The sequence below is a fragment of the Hyperolius riggenbachi genome, chromosome 7, assembly GCF_040937935.1.
Source record: "Hyperolius riggenbachi isolate aHypRig1 chromosome 7, aHypRig1.pri, whole genome shotgun sequence".
NCBI lineage: Eukaryota > Metazoa > Chordata > Amphibia > Anura > Hyperoliidae > Hyperolius > Hyperolius riggenbachi.
The window spans coordinates 4,153,443-4,172,181 of NC_090652.1; the positions used below are offsets into that span (position 1 = coordinate 4,153,443).

Genomic DNA, 18,739 nt, shown 5'->3' on the forward strand with positions numbered 1-18,739 from the left:
GCAGCAGCTGGTGACAGCGGCTGTTAGCAGCAGCCGTTTACAGCTGTCGGTTAGCAGCAGGCAGTTAGCAGCCAGTTAGTGGCAGCCGGTTAGCAGCAGCCAGTTGACAGCAGCCAGTTAGCAGCAGCCAGTTAGCAGCAGCCGGCGGTGAAAGCAGTTGGTTAGCAGCCGGTTAGCAGCAGCCAGTTAGCAGTAGCCAGTTAGCAGCAGCCAGTTAGAGGAAAGCATAGTTTGCGTTTCTGAATGTATTATGGCAGCAGAGAATGCTTCCTCCTCGCTGTCAGCCTAGAAGTGGTGAGTGTGATTGAATTGGGAGGAGGGGGGTAAACATGAGGTGTGTACACAGCGCTGGAGACACGGCCAGATGTACGGCGAGGACGCCGAGCAGTCGTTTCCATGTAACTCAGGATGTGAATCCATGTGTAATATGTGTAATGTGTGTGCGCACTCAGCGTGTAGCCGCATCCAATGGCTATGGCTGAGTGTATCAGAGGCAGAGGATCAGCAGGACAGCCAGGCAACTGGTATTGTGTAACAGGAAATAAATATGGCAGCCTCCATATACCTCTCACTTCAGTTGTCCTTTAAGCCTCATCTACACGTGTAGATGAGGCGGCGATCCGGCGGCTCGATTAGCCGCCGGATCGCCTCTTCTGCGTCCCCGCGCGTACCCGCCGGCCGCGCGTGCGCCGGATTCGATTCCCCGCTCGTCCCCGCCGGCGCCGCTTATCTTCCGCTCGATTCCCTGCCATTGTCCCCTCGGGGAGCGAGCAGGGAATCGGCAGTGGGGAGATCCGTCCTGTCGGATCTTATCAATCGAGCCGCATCAGCGGCTCAATTGATAAGCCACATCGCCGCCTCATCTACCCGTGTAGATGCGGCTTTAAGTCATGGTTTATCCATCCTGAACTGACTGAACTCATGGTTTATCTCTCCTTATCTCTTTATCTCATGCATTAGCTCTCCTTACAGTTATGGAGAAAAAAAAGCAAGCTTTGTGAATCAACCATAATGTTAGTAAACCCAGCAGTATGTTTGTGGTTTCCAAGTACCTCTCTTCAATGAGCAGCCCTTTAACGGCAAGTGCCTCGGCCGTTGGGAAATCACCCGTGTGAGCTGCCTTTAAAGCGGAACTGTAGATCGAAAATAAACACATTGTTTCACTTACCTGTGGTTTCCCCAAGCCCCCAACAGCTGTCCTGTCCCACGCCGGTCCTGCCCGAGTCTCCGTTCCCCCACCGCCGCTCCGTTCCGTACCTCGACTTGTAAGTCGAGGCCAGCCCAGGCCTGCCAAGCATATCCTTTCTTCGCGTTCCGCTCTGCAATAGCAGGGAACGCGAAGAAAGGATACACGTGGCCAGAACCGCGCAGGCGCAGTGGCCCGGCGGCGAAACCGAAAGTAGCTGTCGGCGGGAGAACGGAGGCTCGTCGAGAAGCGGCGCGGGACAGGACAGCTGCTGGGGGCTTGGGGAAGCCCCAGGTAAGTGAAAACAATGTGTTTATTTTCTCTCTACAGTTCCGCTTTAAAAAGTTCAGGGGCTGTTAACACTTGTAAAGATGTGTTTAGTGTACTAAATTTCGTTTGTGGCACATCTAGAGGTTCCCATTAACGGTACAATTATCGGTTGTTCCCACAAACAAGTCGATTAGGGCCCTATCTCTATCTAGATACGATTGCAAAATCCAACATTCCAATCCACAAAATTCCACATTCCAGTTGACCATAGATTTGTTTCACATCGATTTTCTCCACAGACTGCATGGTTTTCTGTGGCTTTCTATACAATCCGATTAAAAAAGTCTGATGAAATGATCATACCTGAGGACAATATTGTATCTACAGTATAAAATATAGCGACCTTAATGTATTTTAATTTTTTTGGCGTTTTTTTTTTATTTTTTTGCTTTTCCTCTCTGCAGTTTGCTATTTTTCTGTGACTCAAAATCGCGCAACATGTCTGCTTTTTGTATGTGCGGTTTAAATTTCGGTCTGGTTCACACTGGGGGGTGATTGCGCTTGGGGGCGGTAACATGTTAGTGCAGCGTCACCCTACCAGGGAGTTCTCACAGCAACATTTTGATTTTCAGTAAATGAAAATCTCACTGCTTAAACCAACGTGCAAAAAATGCACATTCGTTTTAAAAGTGCTCTGAAAATTGCATTGCAAAATCGCAGTCGCTAAGAGCTTAGTGATTGCGTTCTGCAGTCTGAACTAACCCTAAATGCAAGTCAAAGGCCATGCAGAAAAATCGCAGAAAAATTGTGTTTTGTGCAGAAACAATGAGTGCAATCTTGGAGTTAAAGGGAACCCGAGATAACAAGAAACAAAAGTTAATACATACCTGGGGCTTCCTCCAGCCCCCTCCGGCCTGATCGCTCCCTCGGCCCCGTCCTCCGCCTCCTGGATCCTCCCTAAAAGGTCCCGGTATCTTCAGCAGTCTGAGTCAGTCGTAAACGCGCAGTGAGGCTGCGCATCCTCCCCTGTCACGCTCCGGTGGCTAGAGTTCTGCACATGCGCAGTAGTAGTGCACAGGTGCACAAAGCTCCTAGCAGCGGGAGCGGGGTGAGCACGCGCGGCCCCACTGCGCATGTGACAACTGACCCCGACTGCTGAAGATACCGGGACCCCTTAGGGAGGGTCCAGGAGGCGGAGGACGGAGCCGAGGGAGCGATCAAGCCAGAGTGGGCTGGAGGAAGCCCCAGGTACATATGAATTGTTTTTCTTGTTATCTCAGGTTCCCTTTAATTAGATACATATTCATGTAAATTAAACATTTGCATACAAGTGCGCATAAAAAATGTAAAAGTGCGCACCAAATTTTTTCAAAGATTTGCGAATATGGGAAATGTTATGCTGGGAATACACGTTAAGTTTTTACTTTAGATAGATGGGTTCGATAGATAAATTCCAACCTGTTGGATCTGGTCGATTCTACTTTCGTTTCGATTCTCCTCATTCAAGTGAATGTAATTGATAAGAAAAGATAAGGAATCGAGAGGGGAATCGAGCAGTGAATCGAGAGTAGAATCGATCGAAAGCGAAAACGACGGCAAAAACGAACGCAAAAACGCATCGTGTATTCCCAGCATTAGTGTTAATGGTTCCTAATGGGAGACAAAGGCATCTGAATCTAAAGAAAGACTTTTATGATTGTTACTGACATGCAGACTTTGCTGTAAGTAGCGTTATAACGTGACCCCGTTGTTATACGGTAGTCCCAGTAGACACGCCCCCGCGGGATGTCGTGATGTCAGTCAAGGCTGGACGCTGATTGGTCACGGTAGATGTTGTTGTGTTTGTGGTGCCTTCTCCTCGTGTCTGTTCTATATTTAGAAGAGGCTCTCGTTATTGTGACTCGCGTACCACTAAAGGCATAACTGACTTATTTCTCCGACACAATCCGAGAGAGAGAACCGTCGTGTCCCGCAAGGCTAAGAGAAAAAGCATTACTGCACGATGCAAAGCACTTTACATACCAAAGTATCACGCATAATTTGTGAGCTATCTATCTACTGTATCTATCTATCTATCTATCTATCTATCTATCTATCTATCTATCTATCTATCGGTACAGACTAACCAGCAAGCTCATGGTGATGAACCACAACTCATTGGGGTGTGTAAGGGGCTACAATGGTCCTAAAAGCCCCCTTACTAAGATGTTAAGAAAAAACTTTTGTTTTTCTTAACATCTTAGTAAGGGGGCTTTTAGGACCATTGTAGTCCCTTACACATTCCAATGAGTTCTGGGTCACCATGAGCTTGCTGGTTAGTCTGTACCTCTCGGTGTTACAAGCCCTACTGCATAGAGACAAATTAATCCATGCCATGCACTGATGAGGATCAAACAATCCAAACCAGTCTGTATGTATGTTGGATTATTATGTCTCTGTACAAATTAACAAGCTGACACATCATTGCATTCCAGCAGTTCTGGAGGTGTGTTTAGCTTCTAAGGGTAATAATGGTGAATTTGCATATATTCAGCAGTGATGCCCTGGGAGACATCTCGAGCTCACTCCAACCTGATTTATCCCAAATTCTTAGATAGATAGATAGATAGATAGATAGATAGATAGATAGATAGATAGATAGATAGATAGATAGGTAGGTAGGTAGGTAGATAGATAGATAGATAGATACTGGTAGATAGAGCTAAGAGGGGAGACCAATGTTTTCCTCTAAATACATCCCGCCCCTTCCTGTACAACACAAGAGGGTCAGCTGACAGCCCTGTACTGACCAATAAAACTCTCACCCTCCTGGCAGCTGTATCATTTGTGCACAGGTGTCTGGGTCACATGACTGACTTCTCCAAAGGGAATTTTTCTGGCACAGCTGCATCATATAGGGCAAGTGTGAGAGTAATCTAATATAATTAGGCTGACCAGGCGTCCTCTTTTGCCCGGACAGGTCCACTTTTTACGACCTGTCCGGGCTGTCCTCCCGGCTTTTTAAAATGTCCGGGGGAAGGGTGAAGAGAGCTGAACACAGAGCAGAGGGAGCCCAGCTGCAGAAGAGCAGCTTTGTTCAGTGTGTGAGTCAGGCACAGACTGGCCAGGGGGGAAGGGGGGCAATCTCCCCCCAGGCAGCCTTTCATTCAGTGATTTAGGGCAGGTCTGGTGTATTCAGGTTTGTTGTTGTAAGGCAATGTGAAACACTAGGCTAGCTGATAAAAGTGCAATTCCAGGGCAGGCAAGCTGGTAAATATACACAGCATGATGCAGAGCTTGCCTGAAGGGTCCCTGGGCAAACATCTGTCTGGTCTCTCCCCATTGTTATTATGACTGCATGTGTGGATAAGGCGTTAAAAAAGTTGAAAAGTTTTTGACAGTCCCTAGACTCCAGGAGGGCTGCTTTCTGACTTGTGTGAGAGACTGGCAGGGCCTCCTGTTTTCCTGCACTTCATCACAAACACATTTGTTAGCTTAAATTAACCCCAAAGTGTTCAGTTAAATCATTGAGATATCCAGCTTTCAGTATGGGCAAATGAATGGCAAAACGTTCAGTACAGCATGTTTAACTTGTCTTTTCTCAGCAGTTACAGTTTTAGGTTGAACAGAAGACATACAGCCATCCAGTTCAGCCAGAATACTAAATCATTGTGCTTAAAGAGAGTCTGAAGCGAGAATAAATCTCGCTTCAGACCTCATAGTTAGCAGGGGCATGTGTGCCCCTGCTAAACCGCCGCCATCGCGCCGCTAAACGGGGGTCCCTTCACCCCCAAATCCCCTCGGTGCAGCGGGGGAGCGCTTCCTGGTTGGGGCAGGGCTAACCGCCGCAGCCCTACCCTACGCGTGTCTGTCAACGCGTATCTCCGCCTCTCCCCCGCCCCTCTCAGTCTTCCTTCACTGAGAGGGGCGGGGGAGAGGCGGCGATGCGCGTCTGATAGACGCGACTGGAGGCAGGGCTGCGGCCGTTAGCCCTGCCTCCAGGAACGACCAAGTCTGTGACCAAGTCTTGCGGGGGTGGGTTTGGGGGTGAAGGGACCCCCGTTTAGCGGCGCGATAGCGGCGGTTTAGCAGGGGAACACGTGCCCCTGCTAACTATGAGCTCTGAAGCGAGATTTATTCTCGCTTCAGAGTCTCTTTAACCAGCATGGTTTTTACAGTCTTCTCTGGAGTTCTCACCATGATTGTCATTTGTCACCTGCCTGTGTGATTTTATTGCATTTTGTGGGGAAATCTTCTGCGAATCTGATTGCATTTTGTGGCCGGCCGGCCCTTCACCACCATGTGGTCTGGGAAAAAAAAAGTCCCTCCATGCCCCCGAAGTTGGACAGCACACGGCTAAGGTCTTGTATATTTGGCCCCACCCATGACCACGCCCACATGCTGTTGTGATCAGGCATGCTCGGAATTGCAATTTTCCGTTCCGCGGTAATTCCGCATACCGCCCATCCGAAATTCCGCTTCCTTTTCATTCCGTCGGTATTCCGGACCAGTTCCACGGAATTCCGCGGTATACGGAATTCCGTCGGAAATTTTTTTAAAAACCTCCTCCTCTTATGTCATCCAGTAGGGAATTGCAGATTTTCAAAACAGCTTATATACCATAGCTGGGATTTGAACCCAGGATGCAGTGTGTAGTAGGTATCTGTCTTACCCTCTAGACCATGACCCACACTACATGCTAAAGCTGGCCTAGCATAAACCATACTACCATTATGATCAATTCGATAGAAACTTTTTCTATTGAATTGATGCTACTGTGTAGCATATAGTGTGGTTGATGGTCTAGGGCCTAGTTTCTCAACGTGCGGTATGCGTACCCCAGGGGGTACTTCTGATGGTTCCAGGGGGTACTCAGGCTTTATATAGTTAATCAAGAACAATAAATTTAGAGTTTTAGAAAATTATAAATCTTATTTAATCAACACCAAATTAGTGTTTTAGCTAATTAAAAGCAATAGTAAATGCTTGAAATTTGTTTAGAACCAATTATCATGTAGTGCAATAAAATATATATTTTTCAGGGGGTATTTGTGATAATGCTTATTATGCTAGGGGGTACTTGGTGAGTAAAGGGTTTTAAACAGAATCTGTAACGACAAAACGTCCCCTGGGGGGTACTCACCTTGGATGGGGGAAGCCTCAGGATCCTAATGAGGCTTCCCACGCCGTCCTCCGTCCCTCGGGGGTCTCGCTGTAGCCCTCCGTACAGCGGTGACGTAATATTTACCTTCCTGGCTCCTGCGCAGGCGCTCTGGCGGCTGTTGGCTCCGAAGGAGGCGGAAATACCCGATCGCGGTCGGGTCCGCTCTACTGGGCAGGCGCAAGTCTCCGGCACCTGCGCAGTAGAGCGGACCCGACTGAGATCGGGTATTTCCGCCTCCTTCGGAGCGAAAGCAGCCACAGCGCCCCCGCTGGAGCCTGCAAAGGTAAATATTGAATTGAACAGTCGGGCCTGTCGCCGGCTGTTCGGAGGGCTGCAGCGAGACCTCCGTGGGACAGAGGACGGCGTGGGAAGCCTCATTAGGATCCTGAGGCTTCCCCCACCCGAGGTGAGTACCCCCCAGGGGACGTTTTTGATGTTACAGAGTCTCTTTAAAAGGGGTACATACCAATAAAATGTTGAGAAACACTGGTCTAGGGGGTAAGACAGATACCTACTACCATGTAGTGTGGTTCATGGTCTAGGGGGTAAGACAGATACCTACTACACGCTGCGTCCTGGGTTCAAATCCCAGCTATGGTATATAAGCATGCTTTTCAAAAAGTACAAATCCTTAATCATGCTACTTTTTCTATCGAATTGATCATAATGGTAGTATGGTTTATGCTAGGCCACCTTTAGCATGTAGTGTGGGTCATGGTCTAGAGGGTAAGACAGATACCTAGTACACACTGCATCCTGGGTTCAAATCCCAGCTATGGTATATAAGCTGTTTTAAAAATCTGCAATTCCCTACTGGATGATATAAGAGGGTGGATGGGAGAGGGATCTCTTTTTCGGAAAATTCCGCCGGAATTATAAAATTTCCGCGGAATTCCGTTTGAGAGGTATAGGAATTCCGTTCCGACTACCGGAATCGGAATTAATCTAATTCCGGCCGGAATCACGGAATTAATAATTCCGCGGAATTTTCCGAGCATCCCTAGTTGTGATCGTCCTCTTTTTTGGAAATCAAAATATGGTCACCCTAAATATAATACCATCTTTCCCCGAAAATAAGACAGTGTCTTATATTAATTTTTGCTCTAAAAGATGTGCTGGGGCTTATTTTCAGGGGATGTCTTATATTTCTATTAGGAAGTGTCTGTCAGCAGAACATTTCCTGTTCCTTTGTACTGTGATGTTCATGGATTTGAAAGTATGGCACTGTACTGATCAGGCACCTGCCCTGTCTTCCCTGCACACAGCTGATAACCTTGCTGTGTGCTGGGAGGGCAGGATCAGTGATCGATTGGCACTGCACCACTGTGTCCCCACTTACTGGCTGCCTCTTCTTCCTCTTTAACTTCCGCTAGGACTTATTTTCGGGGGAGGGCTTATATTTCAAGCATGCTCAAAATTCCAACTAGGTCTTATTTTCAGGGAAAGAGGGTATTATAAACTAATAGTATAAATGTGAAAGTTCGGATGTTTGTTACTCGATCACGCAAAAATGGCTGAACGGATTTGAATGAAATTTGGCACACACATAGTACATTACCTGGAATAAAGTATAGGATACTTTTTATTCCCATAACCAAAAAGTGGGCGGAGATAAATACAAATTGAGGGAGCAGGCTGGTGTTGTACTTTGTTCTCTGGTTGAACTCGATGGACGTATGTCTTTTTTCAACCCAAATAACTATGTAACTATGTAAATTTCACTGGGAAAATGTAAACTGCAGCCATTCTTCACTGTTAATGGCAGGGTTCTCAAACTTTGCCCAGATGGTCACTGAGTGACTGGGATTATTATTCAGAAAAGTGGGTGGAGCCTACAAAAGTGAATCAAAATTCACCTATTGATTTTCAAGGGGAATATTTACATTGCTGCCATTCTTGAACTGTTAATAGCCTCAAACCTGGTACAGTCGGTCATTGGGTGACTGGGGTTCAAATTCAGAAAAGGGGGTGGAGTCACAAACAGCCAATCAGATTTGTTTAATTTTAATGCAAATTATTAAAGCCAAAGACCGCAAAGCTCACAAACTTGGTCATTGAGTAACTGATTAATTGTGTGTTAGGGTTAGGAAAAGTGGGCACAGCCAACACCAGCCAAATACATAATCGGGCAACACCGGGTCATCAGTGGGCGGAGACAAAATACAAACTTCACTGGGAAAATATAAACTGCAGCCATTCTTACACTGTTAATGGCACAGGCCTCAAACCTGCTACAGTCAGTTATTGGGTGACTGGGGTTCAAATTCAGAAAAGGAGGTGGAGCCACAAACAGCCAATCAGATTTGTTAGATTGATTTCAGCGATTCTGTCATTGGCAGGGTTCTCAAACTTGACACAGTTGGTCGCTGGGTGACTGGGATTAATATTCAGAAAAGTGGGTGGAGCCTACAATAGCCAAGCAAAATTCACCTATTGATTTTCAAGGAGAATATTTAATTGCTACCATTCTTGCACTGTTAATGGCACAGGCCTCAAACCTGATACAGTTGGTTAATGGGTGACTGGGGTTCAAATTCAGAAAAGGAGGTGGAGCCACAAACAGCCAATCAGATTTGTTTCATTTCAATGAAAATGATTGATGCCAAAGACCGCAAAGCTCACAAACTTGGTCATTGAGTAATTGAGTAATTGTGTGTTAGGGTTATAAAAAGTGGGCGCAGCCAACACCAGCCAAATACATACCCGGGGAACGCCAGGTCATCAGCTAGTGGCACATAAAGAGCTTTCAGAACCAGGCACAGACTACCAGAGATACAAGCTGCAAACTCTGTCTGCTGCATGAACTGCATTTCAGCTTCATGCCGAGCAGCTTTATGCCGAGCAGCTTCATGCCGAGCAGCTTTATGCCGAGCAGCTTCATGCCGAGCAGCTTTATGCCGAGCAGCTTTATGCCGAGCAGCTTTATACCGAGCAGACACCACCCCATTTCAGCTTTATGCCGAGCAGACACCACCCCAGTCACTAAGAGGCTGCTGTTACCTCTTTCAGCTGTGCTGCTTTAAGTGTATTTGCAGTCACAGAAAAAGAGCAGGGATGAAATCTGACATTAAAGGTTGTTGTAACCTCGAAAAAAAAAAAAAAAAAAAATCGCCAAAAAATAATGCCCCAAAAATATACGTATCCCCCCTTTTCTTTGTAAAACAAAGCAGCCAGAAGCGGCGTTCAGTCTCTCTGTACAGGCGTTTCACTCGCTGGATTCCGACACAGAACAACACTTTTGAATGACAGCCGTGTTTGGAATGTGGATTTTCAGGCTCAGAATCCTCATTTGCCACAAAAACACGCTGCTTTCTGGCTGCTGCGATCGCGGGGCCTCCAGATGGCGGGTTCCGAGCGGCGTCTGGCGTCGAGCTTTCGCAGGCAGAGAACGCCAAGGAGTCGATTTGGCCTTTTAACCCCTTGTGCGCTGCGGCCCGCTCCAGGAGCCGGGGAATAAGGGATCGGCTATTTTCTGCCAGTCACATAAATAGATGCAAGTGGTCTGCAGATTGTTAGCGCTGCTGCAGCATATCGGCGATATTTATAGCCGCCAGTCGGTATAGCAACGGCGCTCAGGCTTTGCCACCCACTTTTCTTCATTTCTTCAGCAGATGTTTGTGCATTAATTTCAATCGCGAATGAAAAAAAAAAAAAAAAGAAATGTATTTAAGGCTGTTGTTAAGAAAGGTTGTTAAGAAAGTTCTGAAAGTTCTGCAGCTTGTGAATGTTTCCTCCCTGGGATTAAGGAGGAACTCCAGACTCTATTCCTGGTACATTCCAGCATCACTTGTAGAATCTTAAAGGACAACTGAAATGAGAGGGATATGCAGGCTGCCATATTTTATTTATTTCCTATTACACAATACCAGTTGCTGGCAGTCCTGCTGATCTCTCTGGCTGCAGTAGTGTCTGAATCACACACCTGAAACAAGCATGCAGCTAATCCAGTCTGACTTCAGTCAGAGCACCTGATCTGCTGCATGCTTGTTCAGGGGCTGTGGCTAAATGTATTAGAGGCAGAGGATCAGCAGGACTGCCAGACAATGTGCCTTAAAAGGAAATAAATATGGCACATAGGGAAGAATCTGGAATGATTCAGAGGCTTTCCATGTCTTCCTTAAAGCGCAGACGTTTTTTCAAAAACGCCCTGAAGTCGGCTACACCATACTTCTCTATGAGAGAGTTCACATCTGAGCGGCTCGTTTCCGGTCTGCTCAGAAAAGCAGTGCCTGGACTACGCCACTGATTGCCACACCCACTTTTCACACCCCTTCTTCTTGTTGCCTAGGGGTGCCCCGCCTCTGGTATCCTAGCTACACCTCTCTATTACTAACTGCTGTCAAAGTGGCTGTATTACAGCTGGAGAATTTAAAGGACCACTATCATGAAAAAAGTAGGAAGTTAAAATCTGACAGAACTGACAGGTTTTGGGCCAGTCTATCTCCTCATGGGGGATTCTCAGGGTTTTCTTTGTTTTCAACAGCATTTCCTGAACAGCAGTTTAACTGCCAAAATAGTAAGATACCAGCCAACCTCCCTACTCACTTGAAAATGTATTTCATCAGTTAGACTTTGTAACTGCCGTTCAGGAAGGCCCCATTCACACTTGAGAGTTTTGCCGGCGATTTTGGCAAAACGCTCAAACGCTAGCGCTTTTCAAAGCGCTAGTGTAATGAAGCCCTATGGGCTCGTTCTTACTTGGGCGATTTGCGCTAATTGCCGCAAATCGCCCAAAATTGCGAATCGCAAATGCGTCGTCTGCAACATTTTCAGGCGATTTCCCCGCAATCGCGTTTCAGTGCTATAGAAGCTCTAAACGTGATCGTGGAAAAAACGCCGCAGTGTTCAGTGACTTTTCCGCTGAAAAATCACTCACGAAAAACGTTTTGCGCTATCAAGTGTGAATGGGGCCGAAATGCTTTTGAAATCAAAGAAAACCCTGAGAATCCCCCATGAGGAGACGGACTTGCCCAAAACCTGTCAGTTCTGACAAATTTTAACTGCCTACTTTTTTCCCCCACAGTGGGGAAGGTCACAAATGCTGATTTCCAATTCCGACAGAATTCTGCTTTCCGACAGATGTCTAGATTTCCGACTAAATTAGATTTTCCAATTTCTGCAGCTTGTTTTTTTTTTTTATTTTATTTATTAATTTTTTTGCTCTCTTAATAAATAAAGTTAGGTAATTAAAAAAAAAGGCTTTTTTTTGGGTGGGGCAAGGAATCTGCTATATTTTCCAGATGTACGCTATTATGCGTAATCCACAATTCCGATTGCAAACCATGTAAACCACGATACAATTTCAAGGTGTCTGATTGGCCTAATTATTCAGAGTCTTGCGATTGGCCGAAACATTCTGAGTTTTGGTTCTTGGAAATAGTGCTTTCTGAAATGTGGCATTCCGAAGATTTCTGATTCCTGATTTCCGATGACTGATTTTTCAGAAAGCCAATGTCCTGTGCAAGAGTTCAGGTTTACTTTCAAGGATACCCGAAGTGACATGTGACATGATGAGATAGACATGGGTATGTACAGTGCCTAGCATACAAATAACTAGGCTGTGTTCCTTCTTTTCTTTCTCTGCCTGAAAGAGTTAAATATCAGGTATGTAAGTGGCTGACTCAGTCCTGACTCAGACAGGAAGTGACTACAGTGTGACCCTCACTGATAAGAAATTCCAACTATAAAACACTTTCCTAGCATAAAATGGCTTCTGAGAGCAGGAAAGAGATAAAAAGGGTCAATAGTTCATAGATTTTAGCTCTGGCATACTTTAATGAATGTGTCATTGAGCAAAAAGAATACAACAGTTAAAACTTAAAAAGTAGATTTAAAGAGGAACTCCAGTGAAAATAATGTAATAAAAAAGTATTTCATTTTTACAATAATTCTGTATGAATGATTTAGTCAGTGTTTGCCCATTGTAAAATCTTTTAAATCCCTGATTTACATTCTGACATTTATTACATGGTGACATTTTTACTGCTGGCAGGTGATGTAGCTGCTGCATGCTTTTTTGGCCGTTGGAAACAGCTGTAAACAGCTATTTCCCACAATGCAACAAGTTTCACAGACAGGAAACTGCCAGGAGTACCACGGTCCTCAGAGTTTCCTGTGGGAGGTGTTTCTCCACAATATCAGTCATACAGCGCCCCCTGATGGTCTGTTTGTTAAAGGAATAGATTTCTCATGTAAAAAGAGGTATCGGCTACTGATTGGGATAAAGTTCAATTCTTGGTCGGAGTTTCTCTCTAAACATAAAATAAAACTGTGGAATATCTTAAAAAGTCATTTTTAGGAGAAGGCAGATAGATGCAATCATTTCATTAGTTTATTTTCGCCTCAGGTGTCCTTTAAATAAAAAGAAAATAGATACTGGATAGTCTGGAGGCTTCTTATATCCACTTGCACCTCCCCCATCCAGCGCAGGGTCCCCCGGTTTCTTCAGTGTGAGCGCAGCCGTGGACAAGCGTGTCTGTGCTGAGCTGAGTAAGGTCTGGGCATGCCCAGTACAATGAAGGAAAAGTTGTGCAGTAGTGTCTTCATTGTACTGGGCATGCTCGGACCTTACTCACGCATGCCCAGTGCAGATGCTTGCACACTGGAAGAACCTATTCTGTAGACAGAGACCCGATGCTGAAACGGGAAGCCTCTAGACTATCCTGAGGATTATCACTACTTGAAGGGGGAAAAATCGCCCCAAATGGCTACTTACCCGGGTAGAGAGGAGCCTCTGGATAATACAAGGCTTCTGTCATCCCTCACCATCTCACCAATTCAGTGCTGGGAACGGATATCCCCCCCCCCTCCCCCCAAAGCTGATCGGCAATGTAGAGAGAGCTGAGACTCGAGAGGAAGCTACTGAGCATCTCCACACCAGCTGCAAGCTGAAATCAGGCTTGCAGGGAGACTTCTGGCTAATGACAGGGAAGACATTTGGGGTGAGGGAGAGATTGGAGTGTTAGACGCAGGTAGATAAGCAGAAGGAGTTACCAGAGGGGGAATAACTGTTACAAAGCCCAGAGGGTGCCTTGTCACTAATGTATGTGTTTATTTTCCAGGCTGCCTTCCCCAAGCCATCGCCCCACCATGCTGGTGAAGGAATACCGGATCTGCATGCCTCTCACCACAGACGAGGTAAGTCGCCATCTTTGTTGTTCCCTGTTCAGGCCTGATAATCCGATGCCATCTGTGGCTGGACCGATTTCAGTGAGTTGGAATCTGATTGGCTGCTTATGGGCCGATTTCAGTAAGTTGGAATCTGATTGGCTGCTCCAGACCGATTTCAGTAAGCTGGAATCTGATTGGCTGCTTATGGACCGATTTCAGTAAGCTGGAATCTGATTGGCTGCTTATGGACCGATTTCAGTAAGCTGGAATCTGATTGGCTGCTCACACATCCTGCAGGTCCACTCTCCCGTTGACACTGCAGGAGGAAATGACCCAACAGGTCTCACAGGACAGCTTTATAAAGTGTTATCTGAAGGACCATGCATCGTACAATTACCCTGGCAAAACAATTTACCTTTCTAATAAACATTTTCATCCTTAAAGAAAACCTGAACTGAGAATTAAAAGTCAAAATAAGCATACACATGTCATATTGACCTCCCTCACAGTCTACTCCTTGGTCCCTTTTTCCTCTCCTGCGTCATGTTTGTCCTATGTGGTCGATGGAATTTTCCGTCCTCCATTTTGAAAATGGCAATGACCCTGTAACAGCTTCCGGGTCAGCAGGCTGTTAAACTGTAATATTGCCCACTTGATCCATGGGGAAACATGGATATTATTACCTTGCTCATCAGTTGTCCTTTCAGTTATAACTGACAGCCACTGATATACAGTATAACTGACACTAACTGATATATTTCAGTTCTGACAAAATGCTGTCAGAACTGGAAGGAATCATTGTTAGAAGAAGACTGTGAGCTTCTGAGAGGAACTGATAGCAAGGCAAGTCTGTCATATTCATCTGCAAGTACTTCATGTGCTTATTTTAAATAATTTGATTCAGTTCAGGTTCCCTTTAAAACAATGGCTGCCATCAGGTTAAACAGCATCTCTGGGCTGCTCAACGCTTCATGTATCAGATAAGGTTGCACAGCAGGCAGGCAGGGGCACACTTGTCTGACTCGTGTGCATGTAAAGTGCACAGCCGCACTGCCTATTGAATGGGCCGCTCGGAAATCTCACATCGCTCGCGTTCAACCGCACTCCGATTTAAAATTGGACAGCTTTCTTTAGAATGTAAAATTGGGCAAATTTTTTTGCGCACGACGCGTACATTCCTGATTGCAATATATTTCCACCGCAATCCAGACAATCGCTAACGAACGGGCGCAGGAAACGCAAGCCTGATCGCAGAGCACTAGAAACTCTGAATTCACACGCAGAAAAACGGTACGACAAGTGTGCTCCCTGCCGGAGAAACTCATAAGATTTCTTCAGTGTCCGCGGACAAAACTCCAGAGTGATAACAGCGTGTGACAGAGGGGGGCTGCTGGAGGCAATCCTTTCATTAAAGCATCAGAGTCAGCCATACTATCCCAGGGGGGGAAAAACACATCTATAAGTAGATGACTACTTGCTCTACCTACATAACAGATGTATTGTACTGTCCATGTTTTGGCTTGAGTTCATTTTAAATTGTACTAAATATAGAGAAAACTGTTTCAGGCATTTTCCATCTTTGCTGCCTCTGACTGAAGCCAATCCTGATGTCATTTCCTCCCTTACTCTTTTTATCTCCTAGAAACTGCACTGCCATATCTAGCTTGCTTTGTAAAGACATAGGAGCACAGCATAGATTGTATTTCAGCCTCTGCAGAGGGGGTGCTGTGCATTTCTTATCTCAGCCTTGTGTCCCACCGAACTGCCCTCATCCAATCAGTGAGGAGCAGGCATATGGGAGGGGAGATAACAAGCTGCCTCCTTCCTGCTAACGTAACATAATAGAGCCAGGCTGACTGAGATAAGATTTATTACAGCAGAAACATTGCTGATTAGATTGGAATGCTTGCAATGCAGGGGCAGATTCCAGGCTGCATTATAAACACAGAGCAATGGGTAAATGGAATTTGATTTTGTGGCTGACAATACTGCTTAAAGCGTACCCCGACAATGTCAGGCTCTGTCTTAATGAGGGTGGTTGGGGGCCTGAAATACTTACCTGATCCAATGTTATCGGGTCACGCCCCCCACCTCATAAACATAGCACCAGCCATGTTTTTGAAGACTGACGAATCTCTATGGAAACCTCTGCTTGCATTGCTGCAGCCCGCCCCAGATCGACAGCCACCAATTAGGGAGTGGCCGCCAAGCTGGGGGTAAGTCGCATCAATGCAGATGGGGGGGTCCGGGCCCTGGTGGGCAAAGGGGGTAGGTGAAGCAATCACCTGCCTGGAGGGATAACATCAGAACAGGTAAGTATTTAGCCCTAACACCCCCTCCAATCCTCCATCATTAATACAGAGCTCTATCATTGTTACCGGGGGTGCTCTTTAATGAGAAGGGGCCTGACAAGCAGGGCCGGGCCGAGGCATAGGCTGGAGAGGCTCCAGCCTCAGGGCGCAGTGTAGGAGGGGGTGCAGAATTCATACAGCTGTCATTCCTAATTGTGTTTGAAGCAGAAAGAAATAAGAAAAGGGGATACATGGCAATGACTGCAAGCCAGATAACTAGATATTAAGGTGTTGGGGAGTTTGTGGGCCCTGTGGAGCCTCTTAGTCTAATAGCAATCAGTGTGTGACAGCTGGGTGGGAAGGATGGACAGGCGCACTTTGGTGTCTCAGCCTTGGGTGCTGGAGGACCTTGTCCCGGCTCTGCTGACAAGAGCCTTTTCCTCCATGGCTGCAGGTGCAGAAGCCCCCCAATCACCAGAGCCGGGGTCCCTCAGATAACATGTAAAAACATTTTTGGCTGTAGAATTCTTGCTTGGTGTGAAAGAAAGGTGAATGTGCGGCTCTGCTCATTGAGCTAGCAGACGGTGTTCTCACAACCGCACCTCCAGTTACTTTCTTCTGAAACAGTAAAGCAATTGCCCCGCAGGACCTCGTTGGAGCGGTTCGTTCTCTGACAAGCGTCCTCGCGCGATGACAACAGAGGGACAGCTGTGCCGCCTGTCGTGCAGGATACGCAGGTTTCATCCTCACACCCCGAGAATCGCTCCTCGTTTTCTTCTGATCACACTTCACGCTCCATCTCCTCATTACCGGCGAGGAGATATTTATAGATCTTCGCTCGTGTTTCTGCCGCAAACCGCTCGCTGGAAACTGGGAAACGACACGCGCTGTGCAAGAAAGAGCAATTAGGCCCCAAATCTGAGACAGCTTTATATAGCCGTGTCAGCTGGCGGGCCAAGATCACTCGCCCAGCACATGATGCCGCCAATATCTCGCTAACAGACACTCACTCATTACAACCAGCACCGTTTCTCCTATTGGCGGCTCATAGAAAATGGCTCTAATTAAATTACGCATTGTAGAAAGTTTGGCAAGAAAGATATTACTGTTTTTGCAAATGTCTGGATGTCTCCTCGCTACTCCGGCTAATAATTAATATAAAGCCACAGCTCTCTACTAGGGCAGGTAGTTACTCTTCCCTCACAGAGGAGGAGCCAGGAATGCTCACAGAGGAGGAGTCAGGAATGCTCACAGAGGAGGAGTCAGGAATGCTCACAGTGGAGGAGTCAGGAATGCTCATAGAGGAGGAGTCAGGAATGCTCACAGAGGAGGGGTCAGGCATGCTCATAGAGGAGGAGTCAGGAATGCTCACAGAGGAGGGGTCAGGAATGCTCACAGAGGAGGAGTCAGGAATGCTCACAGAGGAGGAGTCAGGAATGCTCACAGAGGAGGGGTCAGGCATGCTCATAGAGGTGGAATTAGGAATGCTCAAAGAGGCGGAGTTAAGAACACTCACAAAGGCAGGGCCGGTTCAAGTAACAATTGGGCCCTAGGGCAAAATTAGCCTGGGGGCCCCCCTACAGACACCCCCGACCAAATAGCGTCATTAGAGGCCCTTTGTTGCAGCCAAATTTCCCTCCTGGGCCCCTGAGCTGGCTACTGACCCTCTCCCCATCAACTCCCAACGTAACAGACTCTGCAGAGTCCCTGGGGAGCAACAGTTAGGATGGGGGAGGGACACCTTGAAGGCCCCTACAGGCTCTGGGGCCCTGGGGCAATTGCCCGATTTTTCCTATGGTAGCTCCGGCCCTGCACAAAGGAGGAGCCAGGAATGCTCACACAGGAGTCAGGAATGCTTGCAGAGGCAGAGTCAGGAATGCTCACAGAGGTGGAGTTAGGAACACTCACAGAGGTGGAGCCAGGAATGCTCACAGAGGAGGAGCCAGGAATGCTCACAGAGGAGGAGCCAGGAATGCTCACAGAGGTGGAGTTAGGAACACTCACAGAGGTGGAGCCAGGAACACTCACAGAGGAGGAGCCAGGAATGCTCACAGAGGAGGAGCCAGGAATGCTCACAGAGGAGGAGCCAGGAATGCTCACAGAGGAGGAGCCAGGAATGCTCACAGAGGAGGAGCCAGGAATGCTCACAGGGGAGGAGTCAGGAACGCTCACAGGGGAGGAGTCAGGAATGCTTGCAGAGGAGGAGTTAGGAGGAGTGTATGGGGACCTTCACGTTTTAAAGCACAATGTTAAAGAATTATTGCAAATACTAGACTTAGTTTGGTTGAAATAAGACATCCATCCAATAAGTTCAGCCAGAAACATTCTCCAAACATGTCATCTTTGTAAATCGTTGACAGGAAGCTGCGGCGCTCCTGCTGGGCGTGGCTGGATGAAGTCAGAGGCCGCGGCGATTGTCTTCCCGCCCGCGATGTCTGGAACGCTCAGACACACGCCGCTGTGATGAGGAAAACTCCAGCCAGGTGGAGGGACAGGCTAGTTCCAGGGTTCAGGAACAGGTCCATCATCAGCACCCTGGAACTAGCATGCATCGGACGCCAGCCTCCAGCACACAATGGGCTTGATTCACAAAGCGGTGCTAACAGTTAGCACGCTGGTGAAAAGCCCTTTATCATGCCTAAACTCAGTTTAGGCATGATAAGTTTAGGTGTGATAAGTTTAGGTGTGATAAGTTTAGGCATGATAAGTTTAGGTGTGATAAGTTTAGGCATGCTAAGT

General features: G+C 46.9%; 1 protein-coding gene across 1 annotated transcript in view; it reads left to right on the forward strand.

Annotated features, from left to right (window-relative positions):
* Positions 1–230: 230 nt before the first annotated feature.
* Positions 231–18,739, forward strand: part of LOC137524058 (cytoplasmic phosphatidylinositol transfer protein 1-like) — a 166,491-nt gene continuing 147,982 nt past the window's right edge. The window contains exons 1-2 of the mRNA XM_068243497.1: positions 231–294; positions 13,661–13,736. Of these exons, the coding sequence (XP_068099598.1) occupies positions 13,689–13,736 (48 nt within the window). The 5' untranslated portion in view covers positions 231–294; positions 13,661–13,688. The remainder of the gene's footprint in view (positions 295–13,660; positions 13,737–18,739) is intronic.